Source organism: Schistocerca serialis, chromosome 2 (genome assembly GCF_023864345.2).
Source record: "Schistocerca serialis cubense isolate TAMUIC-IGC-003099 chromosome 2, iqSchSeri2.2, whole genome shotgun sequence".
Lineage (NCBI taxonomy): Eukaryota > Metazoa > Arthropoda > Insecta > Orthoptera > Acrididae > Schistocerca > Schistocerca serialis.
Window position 1 is genome coordinate 500,571,549 of NC_064639.1, and position 26,910 is coordinate 500,598,458.

Sequence of the window (26,910 nt, forward strand, 5' to 3'; positions counted from 1 at the left end):
GGATGACACAAAAATCATTTGATGACAGAAGCATGCAGGCTAATTCTCACTTCTCTTAGTAAGTTACATGTGGCTCGTGGGTCATACAGAACTGAAACCATCTCATGCAGTTTATTAACAGTGATGGAGTTTATGTTTGGCAAACCTAAACTTCCCCAATTGCAGGTGTAGTAACATGGTTCACGTTTCCGTCGCACTTCAAAGTAGACCGGGAACTGTCTCATAGGCATGCCCGATGTGAACCGACTGGGCACGGCCTGTGCTGCCTGAGTTGTTGTTGTTGTTGTTGTTCTGCTGGCAGAGGTCGCAGCCGAATTCTCGCATGCCCTCTGGTGGACTGGACTATTTGCGACAACTACCGTCCGTGACGCGCCGTGCCGATGTGTGCCTCCCGCGATCTTTCTGGTGGCTACTGCACTCCTTCTTCGGGGAGGTGAAGCCACTGTGATCCACTGCATCGGAAGGTGGAGTGTCGTGCAGGAGTGAAGACCTCCACGTCCATCGGAAAGCTGGAGTCTAGGGGATCTGCCAACCCTCGAGCCGGAACTTTCGAATACGGCTGGAAGTGACCCACACGAAGAGGCCCCCGTCGTCCCACCGCCGGAGCCCAGGACAGAATGGGAGACAGGCCATCAAACTCTGGATCCTGGTCCACCCTGGGAGGGGCAAGACCCAGTGGCAGGGATGATGGGGAAGGGACAACCACAGGTGAACCAGCCTCCTGAGAAACCGGGCCTGCGATGGGGGCCAGCTCTCGCTGGGGCATCGCTAACGATTGTGATGCCGGTGCTGGAGCTACTGGAGACTGCCAAGGCTGAGAGCCAACGCAGTGCGGCGGAATCACAGGGGGGAGGGGTGGTAGTGTCCCCTGAGAAACCAACACAGGTGCCGGCAATGGGGAAGCCAGTGCCCGAGGGGTCGGAGGGTGGGTGCCCAAACGTGGACGTAGCTGATTTTGGTGATGACGTACCTCCCAGTCCCCCATCTGCAAGGTATAGAGCCGGCGGCCATGTCAGTGCAGGACCACCGCCGGTATCTAACGTGGATTGCGACCAAACCCACGTGCCCAGACCGACATACCCGGTGGAAAGTACTCCATTCTGCGAAGACAGGCAAGGACTGGGTTGGAGGAGGTGCAGCAGAGTCCTAGGTTGGCGCCCGTGGAGGAGCTCTGTGGGGCTGCATTCTCCCATAGGTGTGATCCGGCATACCGTCAGGAAAAACGTCAACGCCTCCTCCGCAGGAAATTCGTGCACATACTTTTTCATCTGCGTCTTAAATGTGCGCACCATGCGCTTGACTTCCCCATTCGATTGTGGATGAAAGGGGGGAGAGCAAATGTGCCGAATACTGAAGCACCTACAAAAATCCTGGAAGGTCTGCGACATAAACTGAGGTCCATTGTCCGAGACCAGGGTGACTGGCAGACCTTCCACAGAAAAGATTTTTGCTAGTGCATGGATTACAACTTCTGAAGTGGTTGAGGAGCAGCGAACCACATATGGAAATCAGGAATAAGCATCAATGACAATGAGCCAAAAGCCATTGAGAAACGGGCCCACAAAATCGATGTGCACACGTTCCCATGCCTGGGTTGCAGGCGGCCATGAAGAGAATGCTGTCCTGGGAGATGCCTGTTGGCTCGCACACTGGGAACAGGTGGCCAAGTGCTCAATTTCTCTGTCAATACTGGGCCATTACACATGTCTGCGAGCCAAGGTTTTAGTACGGGAAACACCCCAGTGCCCCTCATGTAATAACGTGAGGACTTCCCTTTGCAAACTTGCAGGAACAACCATGCAAGGAGCTGTATCATCGGTAGCCAGAAGGAGAACTCCTTCCAAGATGGAGAGGCGGTCTCGTAGAACAAAATAATTACGAAGAGGGTCCGAGACCTGGCCTGGAGGTCGGGATGACCATCCCTACTGAATGAGGCGAACTACTTGCCGGAGAACCAGGTCAGCTGCCATTTCCCTGGCGACTCTAGAACTAGTGATCGGGAAGCCATCAACTACTTGGTGGGACGCTACATCCAAATGAAAACATATATCTCTTCTCCATCGAACTTAGGATCCGGGCCCACCGGAAGACGGGAAAGAGTGTCTGCGTTGGCATGCTGTCTGGTAGGGCAAAAATGAATGTCATAATGGTACTTAGAGAGGAACAAGGCCCAGCGCTGTAGTCTGTGGGCCGCCCGATCCGGAATCGGAGAGGCGGCGCCAAATAACGATATTAACGGCTTATGGTCAGTGATTAACAAACTTCGTGCCATACAAGAAAAGGTGAAACTTGGTAACAGCGTAGACAATGGCCAAAGCCTCTTTTTCTACCTGGGAGTAATGGGCCTGTGTGGGACTAAGAGTTTTAGATGCTAACGCCGGTGGCTGCTCGGAACCATCTGCGTTGTGATGGGCCATGACCACCCCCACCCCATACTGTGAAGCATCTGTAGCCAGGACCAATGGCTTATGGGGGTCAAAAGTAGCCAAACACGGCGCTGACGTGAGGAGGCATTTCAGTGAGGTGAACGCTCGCTCGCATGCAGGCAACCAATCAAAAGGAACACCCTTGCGCAGAAGGCAGTACAGGGGGCGGGCGATGGTGGAAGCCCTGGGAATGAACCGGTGGTAATAGGCAATCTTGCCTAAAAAAGCTTTTAACTCCTTCAGCAAAGCGGGCCACGGAAGGTCGACGATACCTTGGACCAAACTTCCTAGCGGCTGGACGCCGTGCCGAAAGATTGTGTAGCCCACATACGCAATGAACGGTTGGAAGAAGTTTGACTTACGCAGGTTGCAATGCAAGCCCACGGACCTGAATTTGAGATAGACGGTGTGAAGGTTGTGCAAGTGTTCCTTCATGCTGCGGCCCGTAACAATTATGTCGTCCAGGTAATTAATACAATGAGGGATTGTCGACGTGATGTGCTCAAGATAACGCTGGAATATCGCCGGGGCACTGGATATTCCGAAGGCCAACCGCTGGTATTGGTAAAGGCTAAACGGGGTGTTGACAACTGCCAGCTGTTTGGAGTCCTCATCAAGAGGTATCTGATAAGCATCCGAAAGATCGATTTTCGAAAAATATTGGCCTCCCGCCACGGCGGAGAACAATTCATCAGCACGAGGCAAAGGATAGGTGTCCACCACCAATTGGGAATTAATGGTGGCCTTGACATCGCCACAAAGACGTAATTTTCTCGAGGGTTTCCTGACAATAACGAGGGGCGAAGCCCACTCACTAGAAGAAATGGGAAGAACGACCCCTAGGGCTGTCAGCCGGTCTAGCTCTTCTTTTACCTGAGGGCGGAGAGCCAAGGGGATCTGCCTCGCGCGTAGAAAACGTTAAGTGAGCTTCAAAGTCTGAAACACGCCCCAGGCCCTCCTCAAAGATATTCGGAAAGTCAGAGATCAAAGATTCCAATGATTGATAGGGAACGTCTTTGGAGACCAACTGTATGGTGTTAGTTATAGAAAAACCGAAAGCTTGAAAGGCATCCAAGCCATAAAGGTTAGCGGAGCTCGCATCACTGACAACAATAAAAGTAACAGGCCGAGTGACTGATTTGTAAGTCATGTCGGTAGTGAATTGACCCAGTAGGGGAATGAACTGTTTACCATAACCGCGTAGACGCCGGTAAACTGGCGCCAACGGGGGCGACCCAAGGTCAGAGTAAGTTTGTGCATTCAACAAAGAAACTGCCGCGCCCGTATCTACTTGCAGTTGTAATCGGCGCGACCGAACCGACTCCTCGATAAAGAGTTTGTGTGCCAGTGCGTCGGGAGCCTGGCCCGATGAAACTGCCTGAATGTCAACGTCCATGTCCTCTGGAACTGCGTCCTATTCTTTTGAGGCTGAGCGGCAAACTTTAGCAATGTGTCCTTTTTTATTACATATGCGACAAACGGCCCAACGCTGGGGGCACTCCGACCGATCGTGATGTATATAGCACGACGCACAGGACGGTAACAGGGGCCGGCGGCCGGAACTCCGTTTACGCGCCGTGCGGGAGCGGCCGTAACGGCCGGATTGTACCGCTCGCACGTCGTCCACCCCGGACACAGTGGACGCGGCTGCGCCGCCCTGAACCACCGCGACGTCGCACCACGCTTCCAACTGTTGACCGGCGGCGTGAGAGACTTCATACGATTGAGCAATGGACAGGACTTCCTCGAGAGAAGGGTCTTCTAACCGCAGGGCCCGTTGCTGGACCTCCCTATCAGGGGCCGAACGAACAATGACGTCGCGCACCAAAACGTGGGCATACGTCTCTCGCGACTGCTCCGTGACAAAATGACACTTGCGACTAAGACCGTATAGGGTAGCGGCCCACGCCCGGTAAGACTGATGGGGCTGCTTCTTGCATTGATAGAACTCGACCCTAGCCGCCACAACATGCGTGCGGCGGCGATAATATGAAGACAGCAATGAACACAATGCGTCAAAAGACAAGGACGAGGGTTCCTGCAACGGCGCTAGCTGCCGCAAAACTTGATACAGCGAGGGAGATATCCAAGACAAGAAAAGAGCACGACATACCTCCGCATCGGCAACATGAAATGCCTGGAAATGCTGCCGAAGGCGATGTTCATACGCGTCCCAATCCTCCGCCGTCTCGTCGTACAGGGGAAAGGGAGGAGGGAACTGCGCTGGAGCAGACGGCGTGGAGAGCAACGCCGGAAGCACTTGTTTCATGGTGGCCATGAGCTCCGTCTGCTGCTACACCAAAACCCGCACTAAATTCTCCATGCCGCGGAGAAGCTGCGAAGCCGGAACAACGACGCAACACGCGAAAGAACGACCCTACTCGTCGCCAATTGTGTAGTAACACGGTTCACGTTTCCGTCGCACTTCAAAGTAGACCGGGAACTGTCTCATAGGCATGCCCGATGTGAACTGACTGGGCACGGCCCGTGCTGCTTGTTGTTGTTGTTCCGCTGGCAGAGGTCGCGGCCGAATTCTCGCGTGCCCTCTGGTGGACGGGACTCTATTTGCGGCAACTACCGTCCGTGACGCGCCGTGCTGATGTGCGCCTCCCGCGATCTTTCTGGTGGCTACTGCAGCAGGCTTTTCAAAACTACCATTCTTCTGTAGCTGTAATCTCTAGGAAAGACTGGGGGACTAATGACCTATGCTGTTTAGTCACCCTTAAACATCCCAACAACCACCACCATCTAGGAATGACTCATTGTTTGGCATGACTTCACCACCTATGTTTTGAGAATGGCAAAAATCTCTGTAGAAAAGAACCTCAATGTATGCTGTGTAGTAACTAGGTGGATGGCTTTTTAAGTAGAACAGTCATCACTGGACAACTTCTAGGGAATTTCCTTAGTTGCATTCACATAGCTAGATACATAGAGCCTTAGTAGACTTGGCGTTTTTATAGCTCTTTGCATGACAAAAAATGAACCAATTGCTCAACCTTTAAACAATCTCAGCAGTTCAAGTGCACCATTGAACAGCATCAACACCCAAAAACCTATTAGGAGAAACGGGAACTGTAGTACACCGAATCTGGTGTTTAATGAGTTACTGTTTCTTAACTTAGGTGGGCCCTTGTTCATGGTAGAGTCTTTGAACAGGGCAGACTGGAATAGCTTACAGCCTTCGTTCAGTGTCATCTGGTGGCCAGGAAAACTTGGTTCAGTGGCATGCTTGACAGTAAAGGGGTGCCAAAATGGTCAGGGATGGTATGATAATAAACCTGCCTTGTACTCCTGGTTCACACTGCACTTCACTGCTCTATTTACACCAGACTGCATGCAGTATTCCAGGTGTTGATACAGGGTCGCTGAACCAGGTGTCCATCATCAGGCTTTGTACAGCCACAGTTGATGGAAGGACATCAAGGGAATGTGACTTACAAAGGCAATGCAAAAAAACACAGTAGTAATCCTCTTACTAAACAAACTATGACCAAATGATTAATGGAAAATCTCATATAAAGATGTGAAACAAATACTAACAAAGAGATAGAGGGGCTGGCCAGTACCTACCTCAGCTCAGTTCAGCCGATAGATACACAAAATAGAACAGAAAATTTTTATCCTAGCTTTCAGAACTTTGTTCCTTCATCAGGGAGGAGAGAGGGGAAAAAAGGAGAAGAAGGGAAAGTGGATTCAGTTACTCACAACCAAGGTTATGAAGCAACAGGGGAAAGGTAAACAGGGAGGGTAGCAAAGATGGAGGCATGGGTGTCAGAGGGAAGCCAAAGATATTCTACTGTAAGTACTGTGCCAGCTTCAAACCAAAGTGGATGCATACAGAAGTAAAGAGGTATATAATATAAACATATACACAACTTGTTGGATAAAAAGATGCATGAATGGCTAAAGAGGAAAGGGAAAGAGGAGAAGACTGAAGAGTAAATGGGAGTGAGGTTGGTTAACGTAGGTTCAGTCCAGGGGGATGGCGGGCTGAAAGGATGTGTTGGAGTGCAAGTTGCCATCTCTGCAGTTCCGAGGGACTGGTGTTGGGTGGGAGAAGCCAAATGGCACGTATGGTGTAGCAGGTTCCTAGGTCCCTACAATTATGCTGGAGGGCATGCTCAGCTACTGGGTATTGGACATCTCCTAGACGGACAGTTCATCTGCGCCTGTTCGTGCGCTCAGCCAGTTTAGTTGTCGTCATACCAATGTAAAAGGCTGTGCAGTGCAGGCATGTCAGCTGATAATGACATGTGTTGTTTCACATGTGGCCCTGCCTTGAATTGTGTATGTTTTACCAGTAGCGAGGCTGGAGTAGGTGGTTGTGGGGGGATGCATGGGGCAGGTTTTGCAGCAGGGTCAGTTACAGGCGTAGGAACTGCTGGGTAGAGAAGGTGGTCTAGGAATATTGTAGGGTTTGACAAGGATTTTACGGAGGTTAGGGGGGCAACAAAAGGCAACTCTGGGAGGTGTGGCGATAATATTGTCAAGGTATGATCTCATTTCAGGGCTTGACTTGAGAAAGTCGTATCCCTGGTGGAGTAATTTGTTGATGTATTTCGAGGCCTCGAGGCATAGAGTACAGATGCAGATGTAGGTGCAGTTTTATGGGTAAGTGTCAAACTATAAATCCAAAGGGTCAAAGTTCCATCTCCCATGTTCTTAGGATCTATTTCTGTTCATAATTGCTTCTTTCATCTATAGCTATGATTTGTGTATCTGAAAAATGTGAAGTTTCAGTGTGGCTTAGAGCCCAAGTTAAACCATAGGTTCCCGTATAAACTACTGGGAAATTCAGTACACAGAAAGGAAGAGCATACTATCATTAATAGGACCATGCCTATTACAGCACTGTATTGTTAAATCAACATAGGGCAAGTACACTTTCTAATACTGTGTACAGAAGATCAGTGGACGTTGAGGCTACAGGATACTGTTTGATGTGTCTGTTCTCAGATGGTGGCTCTGTGCCAGCTGGGGGTGTGGGTCAGCAACTGGCTGAGGATAGTGTACCTGTGCCACCACCTTACCTGCCACAGCCAGAGGACCTGCCAGAACCACAGCTGGTACCAACCACTGCATGGCGCTCAGAGCCTGAATGGCGTGCACACAACTCACGGATCATGTCAGCTGCTGCTGCTGCCGTGCACACTGCCAACCTGTGAGTATTCCACCATAACAGCAATTGTGCCATCAAAGTAACAGTAGGCTGCTTCTACTAAGACCTTAAATTCAAATTTTGTGTTGTCTAAGGTACGCAATCACAATTTAAAGAGACAAAGTAAGAAGTGATATTTCTCATTTATGTATTTTCACGTTTGTCCTTCATAGGTAAGCCCCACGTTGTCACCCAACAATGCCCTACAACATTACTGATTTGAGATACCTTTCTGATTGTTTCACAAGTTCCTAGAACAATAATCGCCTCATTGATGATTTCAGTGTCTGGCAACACTGTTGTTAATAGCCATCTCTTGGTGGCTTCCAAGGTGATACTGCTGTTTCCAGCCGCTCTGGACAGAGCAGCCAGAGATAGTGGTCATGGGTGCATAAGGTGTGACTGTGCGTGTGTTTTTATTTCTTTTCTGAAGGAGGATTTGGTCAAAAGCTCAATGTGTAATAATCTTTTTGTTGTCCCTGTCTGCAACTCAACATGTCATCTTTATGGTAAGTAACAATTCACCTTTTTTATAATTGTTTATATTCCAACCTGGGTGTTTCAGTGAACAGTACAGAGAATTCAGCAATACAAATGTGATTTAGGTATGTTCCATTATTATATATTCTTTCTTTTTCTTCCAGATTTGGGTTGTGAAGATTTACTTTAGAGCTGCCAAGAATAGCTTTTGTGATATGCAAGCTCCCTGAACGATTCCTCTTTCCATTCTGACTTTTCCACTATCCCAATGGAATGTAACAAAAACTGTGATACTGACATAAATATTCTCCATCGTACTAATGTCTTGTTGTTGAAGGCTGTGAATACAGATTTTGTTGAAACTGAATCAAAAAAATTTCAAACTATATAAATACCAGATAAAGTGATAATTTATATTCATTGGTTCATTCTATAATCTAGGTCATGCCATGTAAGTGGTTCATTGTGACACACACTTCTAAATAAATATGGATGGGAAAAGTGTGATACAGCTGTAACAGATTTTAGACTTTCAGGTCATTTCTACCAAATAATAATAGAAAAATCATGTTTAGAAAAAAATCATAAACTACAGTTCTACTAAACACCTTTGTCAAAATGCAAGATTTCTCAATATTTTCTAAAAAAAAAGTCAGGTTGAAGTGAATACAGAAATCAGGTAACTGCAAAATGGAACAATAACAAAATAAAAGATGTTCTAGGATCAACAAGAAATGTGGTTGACAAGCTAAACACTGGTGATGAAATCGATTGTGAATGTGGACTGGTGTATGTAGGCAAGACAGGATGGCCAATCAGCTCACTAATTGCAGACCATCGAAGATATATCTGTCTGGGACAATGCATCAGGTCAGCGTTGGTGGAACACCAGGGTGAGTGCAATAAAGAGGTAGTGTTCTGTGAAGCCCGGGTACTAGAGACACAGGCATTTACATTGTGGAGGAAGATTAGAGAGGTGACAGAAATAACCAAGAGACCTGCCACTGTGAATAGAGAGGACAGGTATAGGCTTCTGGCATCCTGGCTGCCTGCAAAGTAATTCACACAGGTATGCAGGAGACCACGGTGGCCATACATGCATAGAACACATACAGGCAGTGTGGTTTTAGTTGCCTGAGACTGCAGTCATGTATGTGAGTTGCATTTGCATGTGTGTGTGTGTGTGTGTGTGTGTGTGTGTGTGTGTGTGTGTGTGTGTGTGTGTACGTATGTGTGTCTATTGTTGACAAAGGCCATTGGCCGAAAGCTTTAAGTGTGAAAATCTTTTTGTTGTGCCTATCTGTGACTCAGCATCTTGGCTATATGGTGAGTAATGACTTCCCTTCTCAGAATATTGATGTAGAACGTTAATAACATTTGTTTTTTTTAAAAAAAGCTTTAAGCATTTTCACATAAAAAATTAGAGGCATTAATTTTCAGCACCCACTTGTATGTGTGTATGTATATGTATGTATGAATCTACACTGAGGTGACAAAAGTCATGGGGTAGCGATATGAACATATACAAATGGTGGTAGTATCGTGTACACAAGGTATAAAAGGGCAGGGTATTGGTGCAGATGTCATTTTTACTCAGATGGTTCTTGTGAAAGGGTATACAGCATGGTTATGGCTTCACAACAAGAATTAACAGACTTTGAACGAGGAATGGTAGTTGGGGATAGAAGCATAGTCCAGTGAAACTGTCAGAAAAAAAGCCTGTACCTTGCAAAAGGTGGGGTAGAAGATTTAATTTTTTTAACTCGTTCATATTGTTGGAAAGGTTAGAAAACCAAGTTTTGCCAACAAAATTTCTCTTGGGAAAACTTTCTGCAGTCAAAAAACTTCGAGAATTTCGGACTTTTTTCAGTTTTTTTCAAAATATCTCAATTTCATTTGCTCCTATCGCTTTGACGTCTATTTTCTTTTTTTGAAGAACACAAAATTCTCTACAAATTTGATTCTTACCATTTTTTTCTACTCCCAGTATCTAAGGCGCTACAGCGCCTCAAAAAATACCAATTTTTCAAATTTTGAGCATAGTGGCAAGATACCTAATTTTTGAACACTATTTTCTCAGTTTCTGTTTGTGTAGTACAAATACATTATACATCATGTTGTAAGTTGGAATTTACCACCTCACTTTCAGGTATTCAATTTCTCTGTATGCAACATGAGGATTGCTGGGCACCCAACTATTGTGATTCTTACATCACTACCTCAAGTTCACTATGGGCCCCTCAATCCAACAAGCTCCAAAATGTTGCAGGAGCATTCTTCAACCTATGTGGCATCCTCCAGTACTGATAATGACCCCAGGTTCCTGGCAATGCTCTCTGCAATCTGCCCTACAGAACTACCACCATCTGATGGAATTCACTTCTTAAATTAATTTTGAGAAATACTGGCTCTGTCCCAAGTTATTGATTATCTCCGTTATGTTGGGTACGGGGTATGCATCCGCCACTGTCTCATTATTAAGGTGATGGTAATCACAGCAGAATCTGCACTTCTTAGAAATGTCTGTAGGCGCAGTCACAATATTTGCTTCTCCAAGGACTATTGCCCTCTTCTATTATTCCATCAGCCAACTGCTGGTTAATAAACTCCATAACCAGTTGTAGATATCAAGGTATCTAATAGAGTTTTCAGTACACTGGTGTTTCATTTGTGGGAATTAGGTGCTGTGTTATGGACATTGCTGGCAATGGACCCTGAGGAAAAAACAAGTCTTTGAACTCCAACTATAATTCCCCTGTTTGCACTCTCTCTACCCCATGTAGATGCTCCATCTTCTTACATAATGCAGTCTTAGCAGCAGCCAGTGGGTGCTCACGGTATACAGCCTCTGTACACCAATCCTTCTCCTCCAGAACATCTAAACTTGCTACTAACATCTCCTTCATCAACTTCACTTCTTTGGCACCAAAATTATGGAGATTTATGCCTTCCTGCCACCTCTCTAGCACACAGTCATGCGAATCAAGCCTCAGTGTATTAGTACACAATTTTATCAGATTGCCCAGTATGATAGACTCACCCAACAGCAGCTCTACACTAGCAACAGCCTTCCCTTAACTAAAATGTTTTTTTCATTAAGTTCTGCTACACATTGCCAAAGGTCAATTTTGTCATGATGTTGATACAAAAAGTCTAACCCTAGGATCATGCTGCAACCCTTGCTTATATGAGGCACTATTTACACATTTTGCTTAAACTGCACTGACTCCAATTGAATACCTACCCTCCACTGACCCCAATGGCCTTGTATCATTACCTCCCACCCCATGCAACCTACAGTGTGATGGTTTATATCACCTCTGACCCACTCGCTGTGTACAGGGATAGGTGCATGTGCCCCTACATCCTACAAAAACTCATACTTCTTGTCCCTTATAATATCTATTATTGCACATTCCACCTCTGCATACATACTTGTTGCTTCTAACAAGGAACCCCTTGAGTGCTAGGTGGCAAGTTCAGCCTTTAGGAAGGCTCATTTGAAAGTATTGTGTTAACAATTACAAAAGGAAAAATATTAGCTGCTAATGACTCACCATGTGCATCAGGAGGGCAGCAGAAACTGAGTGCTTGGGAGGTGAGGGTATTAACCTTCTGTGGGATGTATGCATTACACTTCACAATATGGACATAATTGACACCCAAGAAATATTCAAAACAAACAATTAACATGCAACATGAGCACTGAATGAAAAATGGTATGCCACAGTGTTCAAAAAGTTTCGCACCATCAAGATCGAAGGTGAACCTATAAACTGTGCAGGACATTCAGCTAGGTATCCACTTTTAAAGAATGCATATAGAATCATACTGGTGTAATGAGGTGATGAGAACTGATGGAATGCAATGGCATGCATCCAAATGTGAAACAGTCTGTCATGGAGCTTATCATGAAACTGGCTATCCCTTAAGGCATAGTACGATAATAAGTGATTCATAGGCATGGAAAAACGCGACATCCGGAGGCTGAATTTGTCTAGTTCCAGGTGGTGTGAACTGCACTGTCTCACACTTTTCAGGAGGGATAGTTAGCTCTAAAGGTGTATAATTTTTATAAGCTGACCAGGAATCAAGGAAAAGCAAGTTGGGCTTCTTTCTGATGAAACAACTATTGTTGTAGATATAATGCAATGTTTGCTTTGTTTATCATTGCCATTGCTCTGCTTTGTATCAACACCACTAGCACTGTACCACTGTTGTGAGTCACTTGTCAACTAAGCAGTTCAACTATGCTCTGTAGCCCCATGCTGTGCTCACCATTGGATACCTTATGACCCCTGTCGCCATTAGCAGCCAATACTTTGGTTGCATGGTGGACAATAGTGTGGCATCGAATGCGTTAAACATCATTGGCCTTTTGCTGCCTTGCACTCAAAGTGTTCCTTGTAAGTCTAATGTGAACATCTTTTGGCAGGCTTTGGGTTCCCCCTTGTGTTTAATAGCTGCTTATTTCTTCCCTGTCCACATCTATCACAGTTGTCAAAATTCCATTGCTGACACATATGAACTCTCCCCCACTGAAACTAGCCGCACTGCCTCTGCACATGCATTGCCCATTCACATTTGTAACTTCTTACATTAGTGGAGAACATGCCACGTCTATCACATACACCTGTTGACATAGCAATCTCATGACATTCCATTCTTAGCAGAATTGAACCATTTGAAGCACCTGGGTGTAGCCTTCTTGACATATCATGTGATAAGCCTCTTAGGAAAGTGTTGATTGCTCTTTGTTCAGCTTCCTGCAGCAAAATTTTATTTCATTCATTATTCTTCCCCACCTCAAGTGTACCCACATCCACTTTTCTCATCCTATCAGCAAAATCTTTAATGTTTCCCGATGCCTCTTTGCAGTGGTAATCAATCACTCCAAGGGAACATAGCACAGTTTTGTTCCTTATGCCTCTGCAGAAGGTCCCTCTTCACTTGTTCATGTTTCACTGCATTCCTCAGCGCCTCTCTTCGTCTTACAGAGGTTTAACGTCTTCCAATAGATGTAATTTTTCCACCTGTAATAACTGCTGATGTCATCACGTTCTCCACCAATGATACCACATCCACATCCTTCTGGAAAAGGCAACGATTAGGCTAGCGGCAGCTGGATCTACCTCACTCTTGTTACTGGAGCGATACTGTTTGTCATCCTGAGCTGCATTTTGCCCCCATAACTTCATGTTATCTGTGACAGCTGTGTTACATTTTCCATAAAAAGACATACTGCCCCACATCCCTTGACTCTGCTACTGTGACACCTTTTGCCCACAGTTACCCACAGTACACACATCAAAAATATACAAGAATTCAGACTAAAAATTACCAATAAATTACACTATACACCTTATTAACCATCTAGACTCCCTACATTGCCACATAATGTGATCACAACAGTGGCACATCAAACAAGTTACTGACACTGACTCTGTGCACAGTGCAGTATGCCCAATGAGACTACACTGTTCGCATGTAAGAGGCACCAAGTACTGCTCCTTGCAGTTACCCTGACATTCAAATGATTAGCCAGTTTCTCTGCCCTTAACAAAGTAACCTTTAAGTTATGGTGACACTCTGACCTAGACTCAATGTCTGTCACACGTACCAAAAATAACCAACAGTTCTTTCGCCCACATCACTGTGTTAACACTGCAGGCCATTGTCCACATATCAATCTGCATGAATGATGAACCATCTGCTGCCCACTGAAGATGGTCCTCCTATGTCTGGCATCAACTGTAGCTAACCCAAGAGGTGGTGGGTAGTTCCAGTTCAGGATGGTGGACAATGAAATGCTGGTGCGGGATTGCAGGCTGGTGATGCCCCAGAGAGACTTTTTTTTTTTTAATAATACATCATGTTTTTTCAGAGCAAGGTGATACCACAACCTCCACTGCACACGGAGAAGGCTGTGTGACCTAGTAGATGACAGCCAGTGTCCGGCCAGCTGGTTGCAACACACGTACCCAGCTTTGCTTAAGCCTGTGCTCAGAATGAGACCCATGACTCCGTTGTGTGAGTTGCACCACAAGCGCCTTACATCAGCAGTACTTAATGCTGATCTTGCTACTGTAGCTCGGCAATGAATGGGTCCACCCTAGCAGTGATGGTGGAAGACGACTGCTGTGCATGGGATATGACCCACCGTCCCCTGGGCAGGAGTCTGCTTTGTGAGGATGGCCTTCTGCACCACAGCACTAAGTCTGGGAATGGACTAAGTATAGGAAATAGGTACCATGACAAGAAACAACCTATGACTGCTGCTGGCTGCTCCGTGTTGATCTCCTCTTATGGTGTAACCCCCACATCTTGGTAGAACTGCTGGGCTGCAAATGATGCTGCTGCCAAAATGCAGCTACTTATACAAAACTGTTACGCCAATGTGCTACTTCTAGTCACGTACTCAATGACATCACTGGGGCTTGTTGTTGGAGAAATCCCCTTGCCTGTACTGCAAGAACATGCATTACCGCCCTGATGGCAGGTTCACCAAGCGAGGCCACCCTGTCACACTGTAATTCAACAGCTCTGTTGTTATAACCAAAATGACAATGCATTGCGCTCACGAGCTACCTGCAGCTGCTGCACAGCAGCACACAGCCCTACAGATATGCCCATAAAATGGTAGCGGCACTACAGAGCTAAGTGCATCGTTTCCACGTAAACCATGTTATGAATAAACGTTGGTTCAGCAGTAGTGGTTCCTTTATTATGCTACATGTCATTACAAGAACAGCATGCGATTACCGTTGCGGGTCAAGGGAAAGGCTAATTCTAATAGGCAGAATATGCACGGTCCAGTCACGTTAATGTGACCACCACCTGTGTTCGATGTCAAAACGAGCAATAACCACTCACAGACGGCCGGTGGTAGCGCTAGCAGTGAAGTGCACATAAAGTGTGTTGGGGGACACGGAAAAAGGTGGAGAAGTGATCGTAATGTGGAAACTGAAAGATTTATCTGATGTCCAAAAGGGCATGATCATTGGCTTCCGGACCAAGGGTGGAAGCACTTCCGAAACGGCTAAGTTTTTAAACTGTTTGCGTGTCTCTGTTCTTAAAATATTCTGTACATGGCAGAATGGTACTACCCAAAACTAGCGCTGTGTGGTGCACCACGGGCTAGCGATGACAGGTATGAACAACGGCTGTGGCGACGTGTACAGGCGAACAGACGTGTAGCTATTGAGTAACTAACCATGCAGATGAACCAAGCAGTTACCAACAGTGTCTGCTCAACCACTGTTCAGCGAAAGGTGCTGCATATGGGCCTCTGCAGCAGATGCCTTCTCTGCGCGATGGCGATGGAAATACTATCGACGACAGTGCTGCCAAAGCAGTCTTCCGAAATTCCTTCACGAAAGAAGACGAAGTAAAAATTCCAAAATTCGAATCAAGAACAGCTGCCAACATAAGTAACTTAGAAGTAGATATCCTCGGAGTAGTGAAGTAACTTAAATCGCTTAATAATAGCAAGCCTTCCAGTCCAGACTGTATACGAGTTACGTTCCCTTGAGAGTATGCTGATGCACCAGCTCCATGCTTAACAATCATACATAACCGTTCGCTCGACGAAAGATCCGTGCCTAAAGACTGGAAAGTTGCACAGGTCACATCAATATTTAACATAGGTAACAGGAATAATCACCTACATTACAAGCCCATATCATTAACGTCGATATGCAGCAGCATTTTGGAACATATATAGTGTTCGAACGTTACGAATTATCTCGGAAAAAAAAACCGGTCTATTGGCACACAGTCGATACGGATTTAGAAAACTTCGTTCTTGTGGAACGCAACTAGCTCTTTACTCACACGAAGTGTTGACTTCTATTGGCAAGGTACTTCAAATTCATTCCGTATTTCTAGATTTCCACAAGGCTTTTGACACTGTGCCACATAAGCGGTTTGTAGTGAAATTGCGTGCTTATGGAATTTTGTGTCATTTATGTGACTGGATTTGTGATTTCCTGCCAGAGAGATCACAGTTCGTAGCAATTGACGGATAGTTATAGAGTAAAACAGAAGTGATTTCTAGCATTTCCCAAGCTAGTGTTATAGGACCTTTGCTGTTCCTTATCTATATAACGATTTGGGACACAATCTGAGGAGCCGTCGTAGGTTTTTTGCAGATGATGATGTCGTTTATCGACTAATAAAGTCATCAGAAGATCAAAAGAGATTCCAAAACGATTTAGAAAAGATATCGGTATGGTGCGAAAATTGGCAATTGACCCTAAATAATGAAAAGGTCATTTACATGAGTGCTAAAAGGAATCCCTTAAACTTCGGTTACAGGATAAGTCAGTCAAATCTAAAGGCCGTAAATTCAAGAAAATACCTAGGAATTACAATTACGAACAGCTTAAACTTGAAGGAACACAAAGAAAATGTTGTGGAGATGGCTAACCAAAGTCTGCGTTTTACTGGCAGGACACTTAGAGAATGTAACTGATCTACTAAAGAGACTGCGAAACCTACACTTGTCCGCCCTCTTTCGGAATACTGCTGTGCGGTCTTTGATCCTTACCAGTTAGGATTAACGAAGTACATCGAGAAAATTGAAAGAAGAGCAGCACATTTTGTACTATCGCGGAAGAGGGGAGAGACTGTGACTGACATGATACAGGATTTGGGGTGGACATTATTAAAACAGGCGTTTATCGTCGCGGCGGGATATTCTGGCGAAATTTGAATCACAAACCTTCTCCTCCGAATGTGAAAATATTTTGTTGACGCCGACCTACGTAGGGAGAAACGATCACCGTAATAAAATAAGGGAAATCAGAGCTCGCACGGGGAAGGTATAGGCGTTCGTTTTTTCCGCGCGCAGTTGTAGATTGGAATAGCAGAAAATTATTGTGAAAGTAGTGTGATGAGCCCTCTGCGAGGCACTTAGGTGTAATTTGCAGGGTAACCATGTAGATGCAGATGTGATGTACCCACGTTAACTGCCGTTCATCGGCTACGAAGACTGGAATTTGCACGCCGATATCACAATTGAACGTCCACCGACTGCGGACAGGTGGCCTTTTGGGGGAGGTGAATCACGTTTCATGCTCCATTGGACAGATGGCTATTGGCGTGCATGGATGAAACATCTGAACGCAGACGCCCTGCAACAACTGTCGGAAAGATCCAGGCCAGAGAGTATTCTCGTCATACCAGAAGGCGCAATGGAGCAAACAGATATGCGTTTATCCCTGAGGACAATATCCACCCTTACATGCAGTTTGTTTTTCATCGACATAATGACATTTGTTGTTGTTGTTGTTGTGGTCTTCAGTCCTGAGACTGGTTTGATGCAGCTCTCCATGCTATCGTATCCCGTGCAAGCTTCATCTTCCAGTACCTACTACAACCTACATCCTTCTGAATCTGCTTAGTGTATTCATCTCTTGGTCTCCCTCTACGATTTTTACCTTCCACGGTGCCCTCCAATACTACATTGGTGATCCCTTGATGCCTCAGAACATGTCCTACCAACTGATCCCTTCTTCTTGTCAAGTTGTGCCACAAACTCCTCTTCTCCCCAATTCTACTCAATGCCTCCTCATTAGTTATGTGATCTACCCATCTAATCTTCTACATTCTTCTGTATCACCACATTTCGAAAGCTTCTATTCTCTTCTTGTCCAAACTATTTATAGTCCACATTTCACTTCCATACATGGCTACACTCCATACAAATACTTTCAGGAAAGACTTCCTGTCACTTAAATCTATACTCGATGTTAACAAATTTCTCTTCTTCAGAAACGCTTTCCTTGCCGTTACCAGTCTACATTTTATATCCTCTCTACTTCGACCATCATCAGTTATTTTGCTCCCCAAATAGCAAAACTCCTTTACTACTTTAAGAGTCTCATTTCCTAATCTAATTCCCTCAGCATCACCCGATTTAATTCGACTACAGTCCATTATCCTCGTTTTGTTTTTATTGATGTTCATCTTATATCCTCCTTTGAAGACACTGTCCATTCCGTTCAGCTGCTCTTCCAGGTCCTTTGCTGTCTCTGATAGAATTACAATGTCATCGGCGAACCTCAAAGTTTTTATTTCTTCTCCATGGATTTTAATACCTACTCCGAATTTTTCTTTTGTTTCCTTCACTGCTTGCTCAATATACAGGTTGAATAACATCGGGGAGAGGATACAACCCTGTCTCACTCCCTTCCCAACCACTGCTTCCCTTTCATGCCCCTCGATTCTTATAACTGCCATCTGGTTTCTGTACAAATTGTAAATATCCTTTCGCTCCCTGTATTTTATCTCTGCCACCTTCAGAATTTGAAAGAGAGTGTTCCAGTCAACATTGTCAAAAGCTTTCTCTAATTCTACAAATGGCATCTATCAGCAAGATAATGCAACGTGTCACACCTCACAGTGTACGTGCAAGGTTCGAAGAGCACCGAGATGATTTTACTGTTCTCCCCTGGCCACCAGACTCTCCGGATTTAAACCCAGTCGAGAATTTGTGGGACCGCCTCAACTGGGCTGTTCGCGGTTTGGATCCTGAACCGAGAAAGGCAGTGCAGCTAACCATGGCGCTAGGGTTGTCATGGTTCCACATCCATGTCGGTACCTTCCAAAACTCTATGCACTTTTCCTGCACGTCTCGTGGCAGTCTGCGCTGCTGAAGTTGGTTATTCAGGCTTTTTTGACAGTTGGTCACATTAATGTGCCTGGACAGTGTAGGAAGACGAGGCATAGGAGAACTGCATCTACATCTACATTTACACTCCGCAAGCCACCCAGCGGTGTGTGGCGGAGGGCACTTTACGTGCCACTGTCATTACCTCCCTTTCCTGTTCCAGTCGCGTATGGTTCGCGGGAAGAACGACTACCGGAAAGCCTCCGTGCGCGCTCAAATCTCTCTAATTTTACATTCGTGATCTCCTTGGGAGGTATAAGTAGGGGGAAGCAATATATTCGATACCTCATCCAGAAACGCACCCTCTCGAAAGCTGGACAGCAAGCTACACCGCGATGCAGAGCGCCTCTGTTGCAGACTCTGCCACTTTTTGAGTTTGCTAAACATCTCCGTAACGCTATCACGCTTACCAAATAACCCTGTGACGAAACGCGCCGCTCTTCTTTGGATCTTCTTTATCTCCTCTGTCAACCCGACTAGGTACGGATCGCACATTGATGAGCAGTACTCAAGTATAGGTCGAATGAGTGTTTTGTAAGCCACCTCCTTTGTTGATGGACTACATTTTCTGAGGACTCTCCCAATGAATCTTAACCTGGCACCCGCCTTACCAACAACTAATTTTATATGATCATTCCACTTCAAATCGTTCCGTACGCATACTCCCAGATATTTTACAGAAGTAACTGTTACCAGTGTTTGTTCCGCTATCATATAATCATACAATAAAGGATCCTTCTTTTTGTGTATTCGCAATACATTACATTTGTCTATGTTAAGGGTCAGTTGCCACTAACGTATGTTTCCAGGTTAATTCTTAAACTATCTATATTTCTTGCTTCCATCTCCGCTTCATCTCCCAGTAATTGTGCTGCCTGTATGTCCGCAGCCTCGGCGGGGCCATACGACGCCACACTCTAGTTACAGCCCCGTCGGCATGTCAGACGCGTAATCTAAGACACAGTATAGCGATGTCAGTTGCTGTACGCGCGCCGGTGGTGACTGGCCGGCAGGTCGGACACGGCGACGCGCCAGTGCATGGAGCGGTCGGCGGCGACGACGGACGCGTCGCAGCGGGCGTCCACGGAGCAGCTGCGGGCGCGCGCGCACTCGCTGCACTGCGCGCTGGGCGAGCTGTCGCGCGCGGCCGATGCGGCGGCCGGCGAGCTGTCGCAGCTGCTGGCGACGCGCCGCCGCCTGCGCGCCGCCCTCGACGCCCTGCGGCTGCCCGCCTGCATCGTCGCCGAGTGCCTCGACCGCCGCAGGGACCGGCCCGGCGCCGAGCTCGTCGCCGACTGCGCCGACCGCGAGCTGCGCAAGGTCTTACACCTCTTCCTACTGTTGTTGTTGTTGTTGTCCAGAGACTGGTTTGATGCAGCTCTCCATGCTACTCTGTCCTGTGCAAGCTTCTTCATCTCCCAGTACCCACTGCAACCTACATCCTTCTGAATCTGTTTAGTGTATTCATCTCTTGGTCTCCCTGTATGATTTTTACCCTCCAGGCTGCCCTCCGATACTAACTTGGTGATCCCTGGATGCCTCAGAACATGTCTTTCCAACCGATCCCTTCCTCTAGTCAAGTTGTGCCACAAATTTCTCTTCTCCCCAATTCTATTCAATACCTCCTCATTAGTTATGTGATCTACCCATCTAAGCCCGCTCAGTTGGCCGTGCGGCCTAACGCACGGCTTTCCGGGCAGGAAGGTGCGCCTGGTCCCCGGCACGAATCCGCGTGGCGGATTTGTGTCGAGGTCCGGTGAACCGGCCAGTCTGTGGACGGTTTTTAGGCGGTTTTCCATCTGCCTCGGCGAATGCGGGCTGGTTCCCCTTATTCCACCTCAGCTACACTATGTCGGCGATTGCTGCGCAAATAAGTACTCCACGTACGCGTACACCACCTTTACTCTACCACGCAAACATAGGGGTTACACTCGTCTGGTGTGAGACATTCCCTGGGGTGTCCACTGGGGGCCGAACCGCAGCCAGCCGGGGTGGCCGAGCGGTTCTAGACGCTACAGTCTGGAACCACGAGACGGCTACGGTCGCAGGTTCGAATCCTGCCTCGGGCATGGATGTGTGTGATGTCCTTAGGTTAGTTAGGTTTACGTAGTTCTAAGTTCTAGGGGACTGATGACCTCAGAAGTTAAGTCCCATAGTGCTCAGAGCCATTTGAACCATTTTTGAACCGCACAATAACCCTGGGCTCGGTGTGGGGCGGCAGAGGGATGAAATGTGCTGCGGTAGTCGTCGTGGGGTTGTGCAAGAAAATGAAAGTTTTTGGAAAAACCGAAAGTAAGAAATTTTCAGTTTTTTGACTGCAGAAAATTTAGCCAAGATAAATTTCATTGGCAAAACTCGGTTTTCCAATCCTTCCAGCATTAAGAACGAGTTAAAAAAATAAAATCTTCTACCCCGCCGTTTTCAAGGTATAGGCTTCGATGTTGTATACGCTTTTTTCGTCTTCCCGACAACTGGACTGGTCTGTACTCATTTAAAGCAAATTGAAAATATTTGCACTAATATGAAACATGAACAATAAGAGTCCTAACACATTTCCATTGGGCATGATGATTCTTTCATCCAAGGTAACATACTACGTCCTCTCTATCAAGAGATCCGCAACCCAATCACAAATTTTGTTTGATACCCCATTTAATTGTAACAGAAAGTGTATAAATAACTTAAATGTCATTACTCGATATTACCGGGTACTGTGCACGCCAGCGATTGAATTATGCTGGGAACTGCTAAGTCAATGAAACTACACTGAACGAATGTGCAAGTTTTCATGCGTTCACTTCTACGCACTCGCTGGCTACAGTAAATATTAAAACGAAGCATCTTTTAGCGTCATCTCCTCTTTTCGAAATTTCGACATTGCGTAGTCAATTCCGATGTCTGGTGTACTTCACGATTTATGCCTGAAGGTACGGTACGGTGCTCCCATGAAATAAATCTGTTGTCTTTAGATCCTTCGTAAATCATTCATCATCATCATCATCATCATTTCAGACTGATTATGCCTTTCAGCGTTCAGTCTGGAGCATAGACCCCCTTATAAAATTCCTCCATGATCCCCTATTCAGTGCTAACATTGGTGCCTCTTCTGATGTTAAACCTATTACTTCAAAATCATTCTTAACCGAATCCAGGTACCTTCTCCTTGGTCTGCCCCGACTCCTCCTACCCTCTACTGCTGAACCCATGAATCTCTTGGGTGACCTTGCTTCTCCCATGCGTGTAACATGACCCCACCATCTAAGCCTGTGCGCCCTGACTGCTACATCTATAGAGTTCATTCCCAGTTTTTCTTTGATTTCCTCATTGTGGACACCCTCCTGCCATTGTTCCCATCTACTAGTACCTGCAATCATCCTAGCTACTTTCATATCCGTAACCTCAACCTTGTTGATAAGTTAACCTGAATCCACCCAGCTTTCGCTCCCATACAACAAAGTTGGTCGAAAGATTGAACGGTGCACAGATAACTTAGTCTTGGTACTGACTTCCTTCTTTTAGAAGAGAGTAGATCGTAGCTGAGCGCTCACTGCATTAGCTTTGCTACACCTCGCTTCCAGTTCTTTCACTATGTTGCCATCCTGTGAGAATATGCATCCTAAGTACTTGAAACCGTCCACCTGTTCTAACTTTGTTCCTCCTATTTGGCACTCAATCCGTTTATATTTCTTTCCCACTGACATTACTTTCGTTTTGGAGATGCTAATCTTCATACCATAGTCCTTACATTTCTGATCTAGCTCTGAAATATTACTTTGCAAACTTTCAATCGAATCTGCCATCACAACTAAGTCATCCGCATATGCAAGACTGCTTATTTTGTGTTCACACATCTTAATCTCACCCAGCCAGTCTATTGTTTTCAACATATGATCCATAAATAATATGAACAACAGCGGAGACAGGTTGAACCTTGTCTTACCCCTGAAACTACTCTGAACCATGAACTCAATTTACCGTCAACTCTAACTGCTGCCTGATGTCCATGTAAAGACCTTTTTAATTGCTTGCAAAAGTTTGCCTCCTATTCCATAATCTCGTAGAACAGACAATAACTTCCTCCTAGGAACCCGGTCATATGCCTTTTCTAGATCTATAAAGCATAGATACAATTCCCTGTTCGACTCATAACACTTCTCCATTATTTGCCGTAAGCTAAAGATCTGGTCCTGACAACCTCTAAGAGGCCTAAACCCCCACTGATTTTCATCCAATTGGTCCTCAACTAATACTCGCACTTTCCTTTCAACAATGCCTGAGAAGATTTTACCCATAACGCTGATTAAAGAGATACCTCTGTAGTTGTTACAATCTTTTCTGTTTCCATGTTTAAAGATTGGTGTGATTACTGCTTTTGTCCAGTCTGATGGAACCTGTCCCGACTCCCAGGCCAATTCAATTATCCTGTGTACCCATTTAAGACCTGATATTCCACTGTATTTGATGAGTTCCGACTTAATTTCATTCACCCCAGCTGCTTTATTGCACTGCAATCTATTGACCATTTTCTCCACTTCCTCAAATGTGATCCTATTTCCATCATCATTCCTATCCCTTTCTACCTCGAAATCTGAAACAATACTGATCGTATTTTCACCTACATTGAGCAACTCCTCAAAATATTCCCTCCATCTGCCCAAGGCATCCACAGGATTCACCAGCAGTTTTCCTGACCTGTCCAAAATTCTTGTCATTTCCTTCTTACCTCCCTTTCGAAGACTGCTAATTACACTCCAGAATGGTTTTACAGCAGCTTGACCCATAGTCTCCAACCTGTTTCCAAAGTCTTCCCAAGATTTCTTCTTGGATGCTGCAATTATCTGTTTGGCTTTGTTTCTTTCTTCAACATAACTTTCTCTGTCTACCTGAGTTCTAGTATGAAGCCATTTTTTATACGCCTTCTTTTTCCTTTTACAGGTTGCCTTGACTGTGTCATTCCACCAAGCTGTTTGCTTCATCCTACTTTTACACACTACTGTTCCAAGACATTCTTTAGCCACTTCTAGTACTGCGTCCCTGTACCTTGTCCATTCCTTTTCCAATGACTGTAATTGACTACATTCAACTAACTGGTACCTTTCTGAGATCGCTGTTATGTACTTCTGTCTGATTTCCTTATCCTGAAGTTTCTCCACTCTTATCCTCCTACATATGGACCTGACCTCCTGCACTTTCGGCCTCACAATCCCAATTTCACTGCAGATTAAATAATGATCAGTGTCATCAAAAAATCCCCTGAATACACGTGTGTCCCTCACAGCCTTCCTGAATTCCTGATCTGTTATTATATAGTCAATGACAGATCTGGTTACCCTGCCTTCCCAAGTATACCGGTGAATGTTCTTATGTTTTAAAAAGGAGTTTGTGATTACTAAGCCCATACTGGCACAGAAATCCAAGAGTTGTTTCCCGTTCCTGTTGGCCTCCATATCCTCTCCAAATTTACCCATAACCTCTTCATACCCTTCTGTTCGATTTCCAATCCTGGCGTTAAAATCACCCATGAGCAGAACACTGTCCTTGTCCTTTACTCTAACAACTACATCACTGAGTGCCTCATAAAAACTATCCATCTTATCTTGATCTGTCCCTTCACAATGCGAATATACTGACACAATCCTAATTTTCTTGCTGAACACTGTCAAATCTATCCACATCAGTCGTTCGTTTACATACCTTATTGCAACTAAGCTGGGTTCCATTTCTTTCCTGATGTAAAGCCCTACACCCCATTGTGCTATTCCTGATTTGACTCCTGACAGGTAGACCTCGTATTCTCCCACTTCCTCTTCTTTCTCACCCCTTACCCGAATGTCACTAACAGCTAAAACGTCCAGCCCCATTTTACTTGCAGCCTCTGCCAGCTCTACCTTCTTCCCAGAGTAGTCCCCATTGATATTAATAGCTCCCCATCTCATTACGATTTGTTTGCCAAGTCGTATCTTAGGAGTCCCTGGTTTGTCAGTTAGAGGTGGGACTCCGTCACCTCCAAAGGTCCGAGGCATTTTGCTCTGATTATTGCCAGCATCATATTTATAGTACCAGGGAAGCAGGTTGCTGGCCTTACTTGCCCCCGAGTCCCATTGGGTTTTACCCCTAACGGCTGAGGGACTAACCGGTGGATTTGGTAGTCTTTGCCGTATGAGCACAAAGGTGACCACGACTCAGAATATGTCCGAGATGCCCAGCCTTATTCCAAAGTAACTGGTTTCCCGACTGTCGGGACCACTTACTTGGCCACTCATACGTTGCCCGTGGTTCATGAGCTAGGACATGACTACAGGAACCCACACCATGAACCACTCGTAAATCATTTATTAAAAATAAACCAACTTTAACCAAATATCCGTGGAAGTATCAGTAGTTTATCGTAAATAGTATGCCTTCATTGTTGAATAATCTTTAAGATTAAAAGAGTGAAGTAAACTATAGTAGGGTTTTGCACTGAAGTTCTAACCGGTGCTCTTTTTAGTAAAGTCAATAAATTTTCTGCTCTAGAAGCTCTGACACAAGTAAAGATAGAGCCCACAGCCTTTGGTAATGAGTCCTGTGTCTTGTTTATCTGGTCATTATTTACAAATCCATACATATCAGTTACTAACTGCACCAGATAGAACGCACCAGTTTAACCATCACACTTCGTTGGTTCGCTTAATGCAAAGAAAAATAACAAAATGGTTCAAATGGCTCTGAGCACTATGGGACTTAACTGCTGAGGTCATCACTCCCCTAGAACTTAGAACTATTTAAACATAACTAACCTAAGGACATCACACACATCCATGCCCGAGGCAGGATTCGAACCTGAAACCGTAGTGGTCGCGCGGTCCCAGACTGTAGCGCCTAGAACCGCTCGGCCACTCTGGCCGGCGCCAAAAATAACAAAGGGCTATTATAATCAAGAGAAGAAGACAACATAAGTTACTTAGTTTTAAAATTTCGTGTAACCAGCGAGAGGGCAGAAGTGCTCGTAAACAATCTTGCACATTTGCTCACTACAGGCTTCTTGATTTAGCTGCTCCTAGCATAATACAACCAATGGCGCGCACAGTACTCTGTAATTAATTGCATGTCAGTTATTCATACACATTCTATTACATAATTATACTCTCGTTATTAAACGTTGGTATAGCACTGAGTAAAATTCTGTTCGGAAGACAAAAATCACTGCTTTCGCCTGAAAGGCTTGATGCATGGCTTTCGTAATATCATGTAAGAGAAGCACAAGTTGGTTTTCTCATGATCGATATCATCGGAATTCATCCTGAACGAGGACAATCTGTCCGGATTCCTGATAATGTTGAGCTCAGAATATACTCTTAAGATTCTACTATAGATGGATTTCAATGAGACTGGGCGTTAGTTTTGTGGATTACTTCTGTTACACCCCTCTTGTAGCCAGGTTTGACTTGTGCTCTCTTCCAGTCGCTGGGAACTGGTTTTTCTTCAGGGGATGTACAGTGAATTTTTGTTAAAATGGAAGTTCTGCACAAAATCTGACAGGAATCTGCCCACACACAATTGATCCTCACCTGTACCTTGACCTCTGTGCTCTGCCACACAACACACTGTATGAAACATCAGCAGGGATTAACAAAGGGCAAAGAGCGCCAGTGGGTCCAATTCAGAACAAACGAAGGTTTGTCAAGCTATCTATTAAAGCTGTCGCCAATAATCCAAAACAGACTTCCTCAGTGAACTTTGTTACTGCACTACTGTTTTAAAATGCTATTATTCCCGCCGGGGTCAGGGATTTTCTGACTGGGTGTTGTGTGATGTCCTTAGGTTACTTAGGTTTAAGTAGTTCTAAGTTCTAGGGGACTGATGACCATAAATGTTAAATCCCATAGTGCTCAGAGCCATTTGAACCATTTGAAAATGCTATTATTTACTACAAAACGACTAGGTTACGAATTGTTCCTTAATTGGGAAAAGCGTCTTGTATGAGTGGTCTCTTCTCCTGTATAGCTCGCACAATAAACGTATGTGCCAGCCAAACAGGGACCGATCCCAGCGTCCAACCTAATTTTGGTTAAATTTATTTTATAATTTCTGCAACTTAAAAAAAGAACTTATTAATCTTTCCAGGTGACTTGCTTTGAGACGTACCCTCCTAGCAGAGCTGTGGTTGGCTTGCTCAGTTTTTGTCGGAC

At 45.4% G+C, this 26,910-nt stretch overlaps 1 protein-coding gene across 1 annotated transcript in view; it reads left to right on the top strand.

Annotated features, from left to right (window-relative positions):
• Nucleotides 1-26,910, top strand: part of LOC126456141 (tektin-1) — a 171,339-nt gene that overhangs the window by 7,609 nt on the left and 136,820 nt on the right. The window contains exons 3-4 of the mRNA XM_050091893.1: nt 7,386-7,590; nt 19,753-20,059. Coding sequence (XP_049947850.1) covers nt 7,386-7,590; nt 19,753-20,059 — 512 coding nt within the window. The remainder of the gene's footprint in view (nt 1-7,385; nt 7,591-19,752; nt 20,060-26,910) is intronic.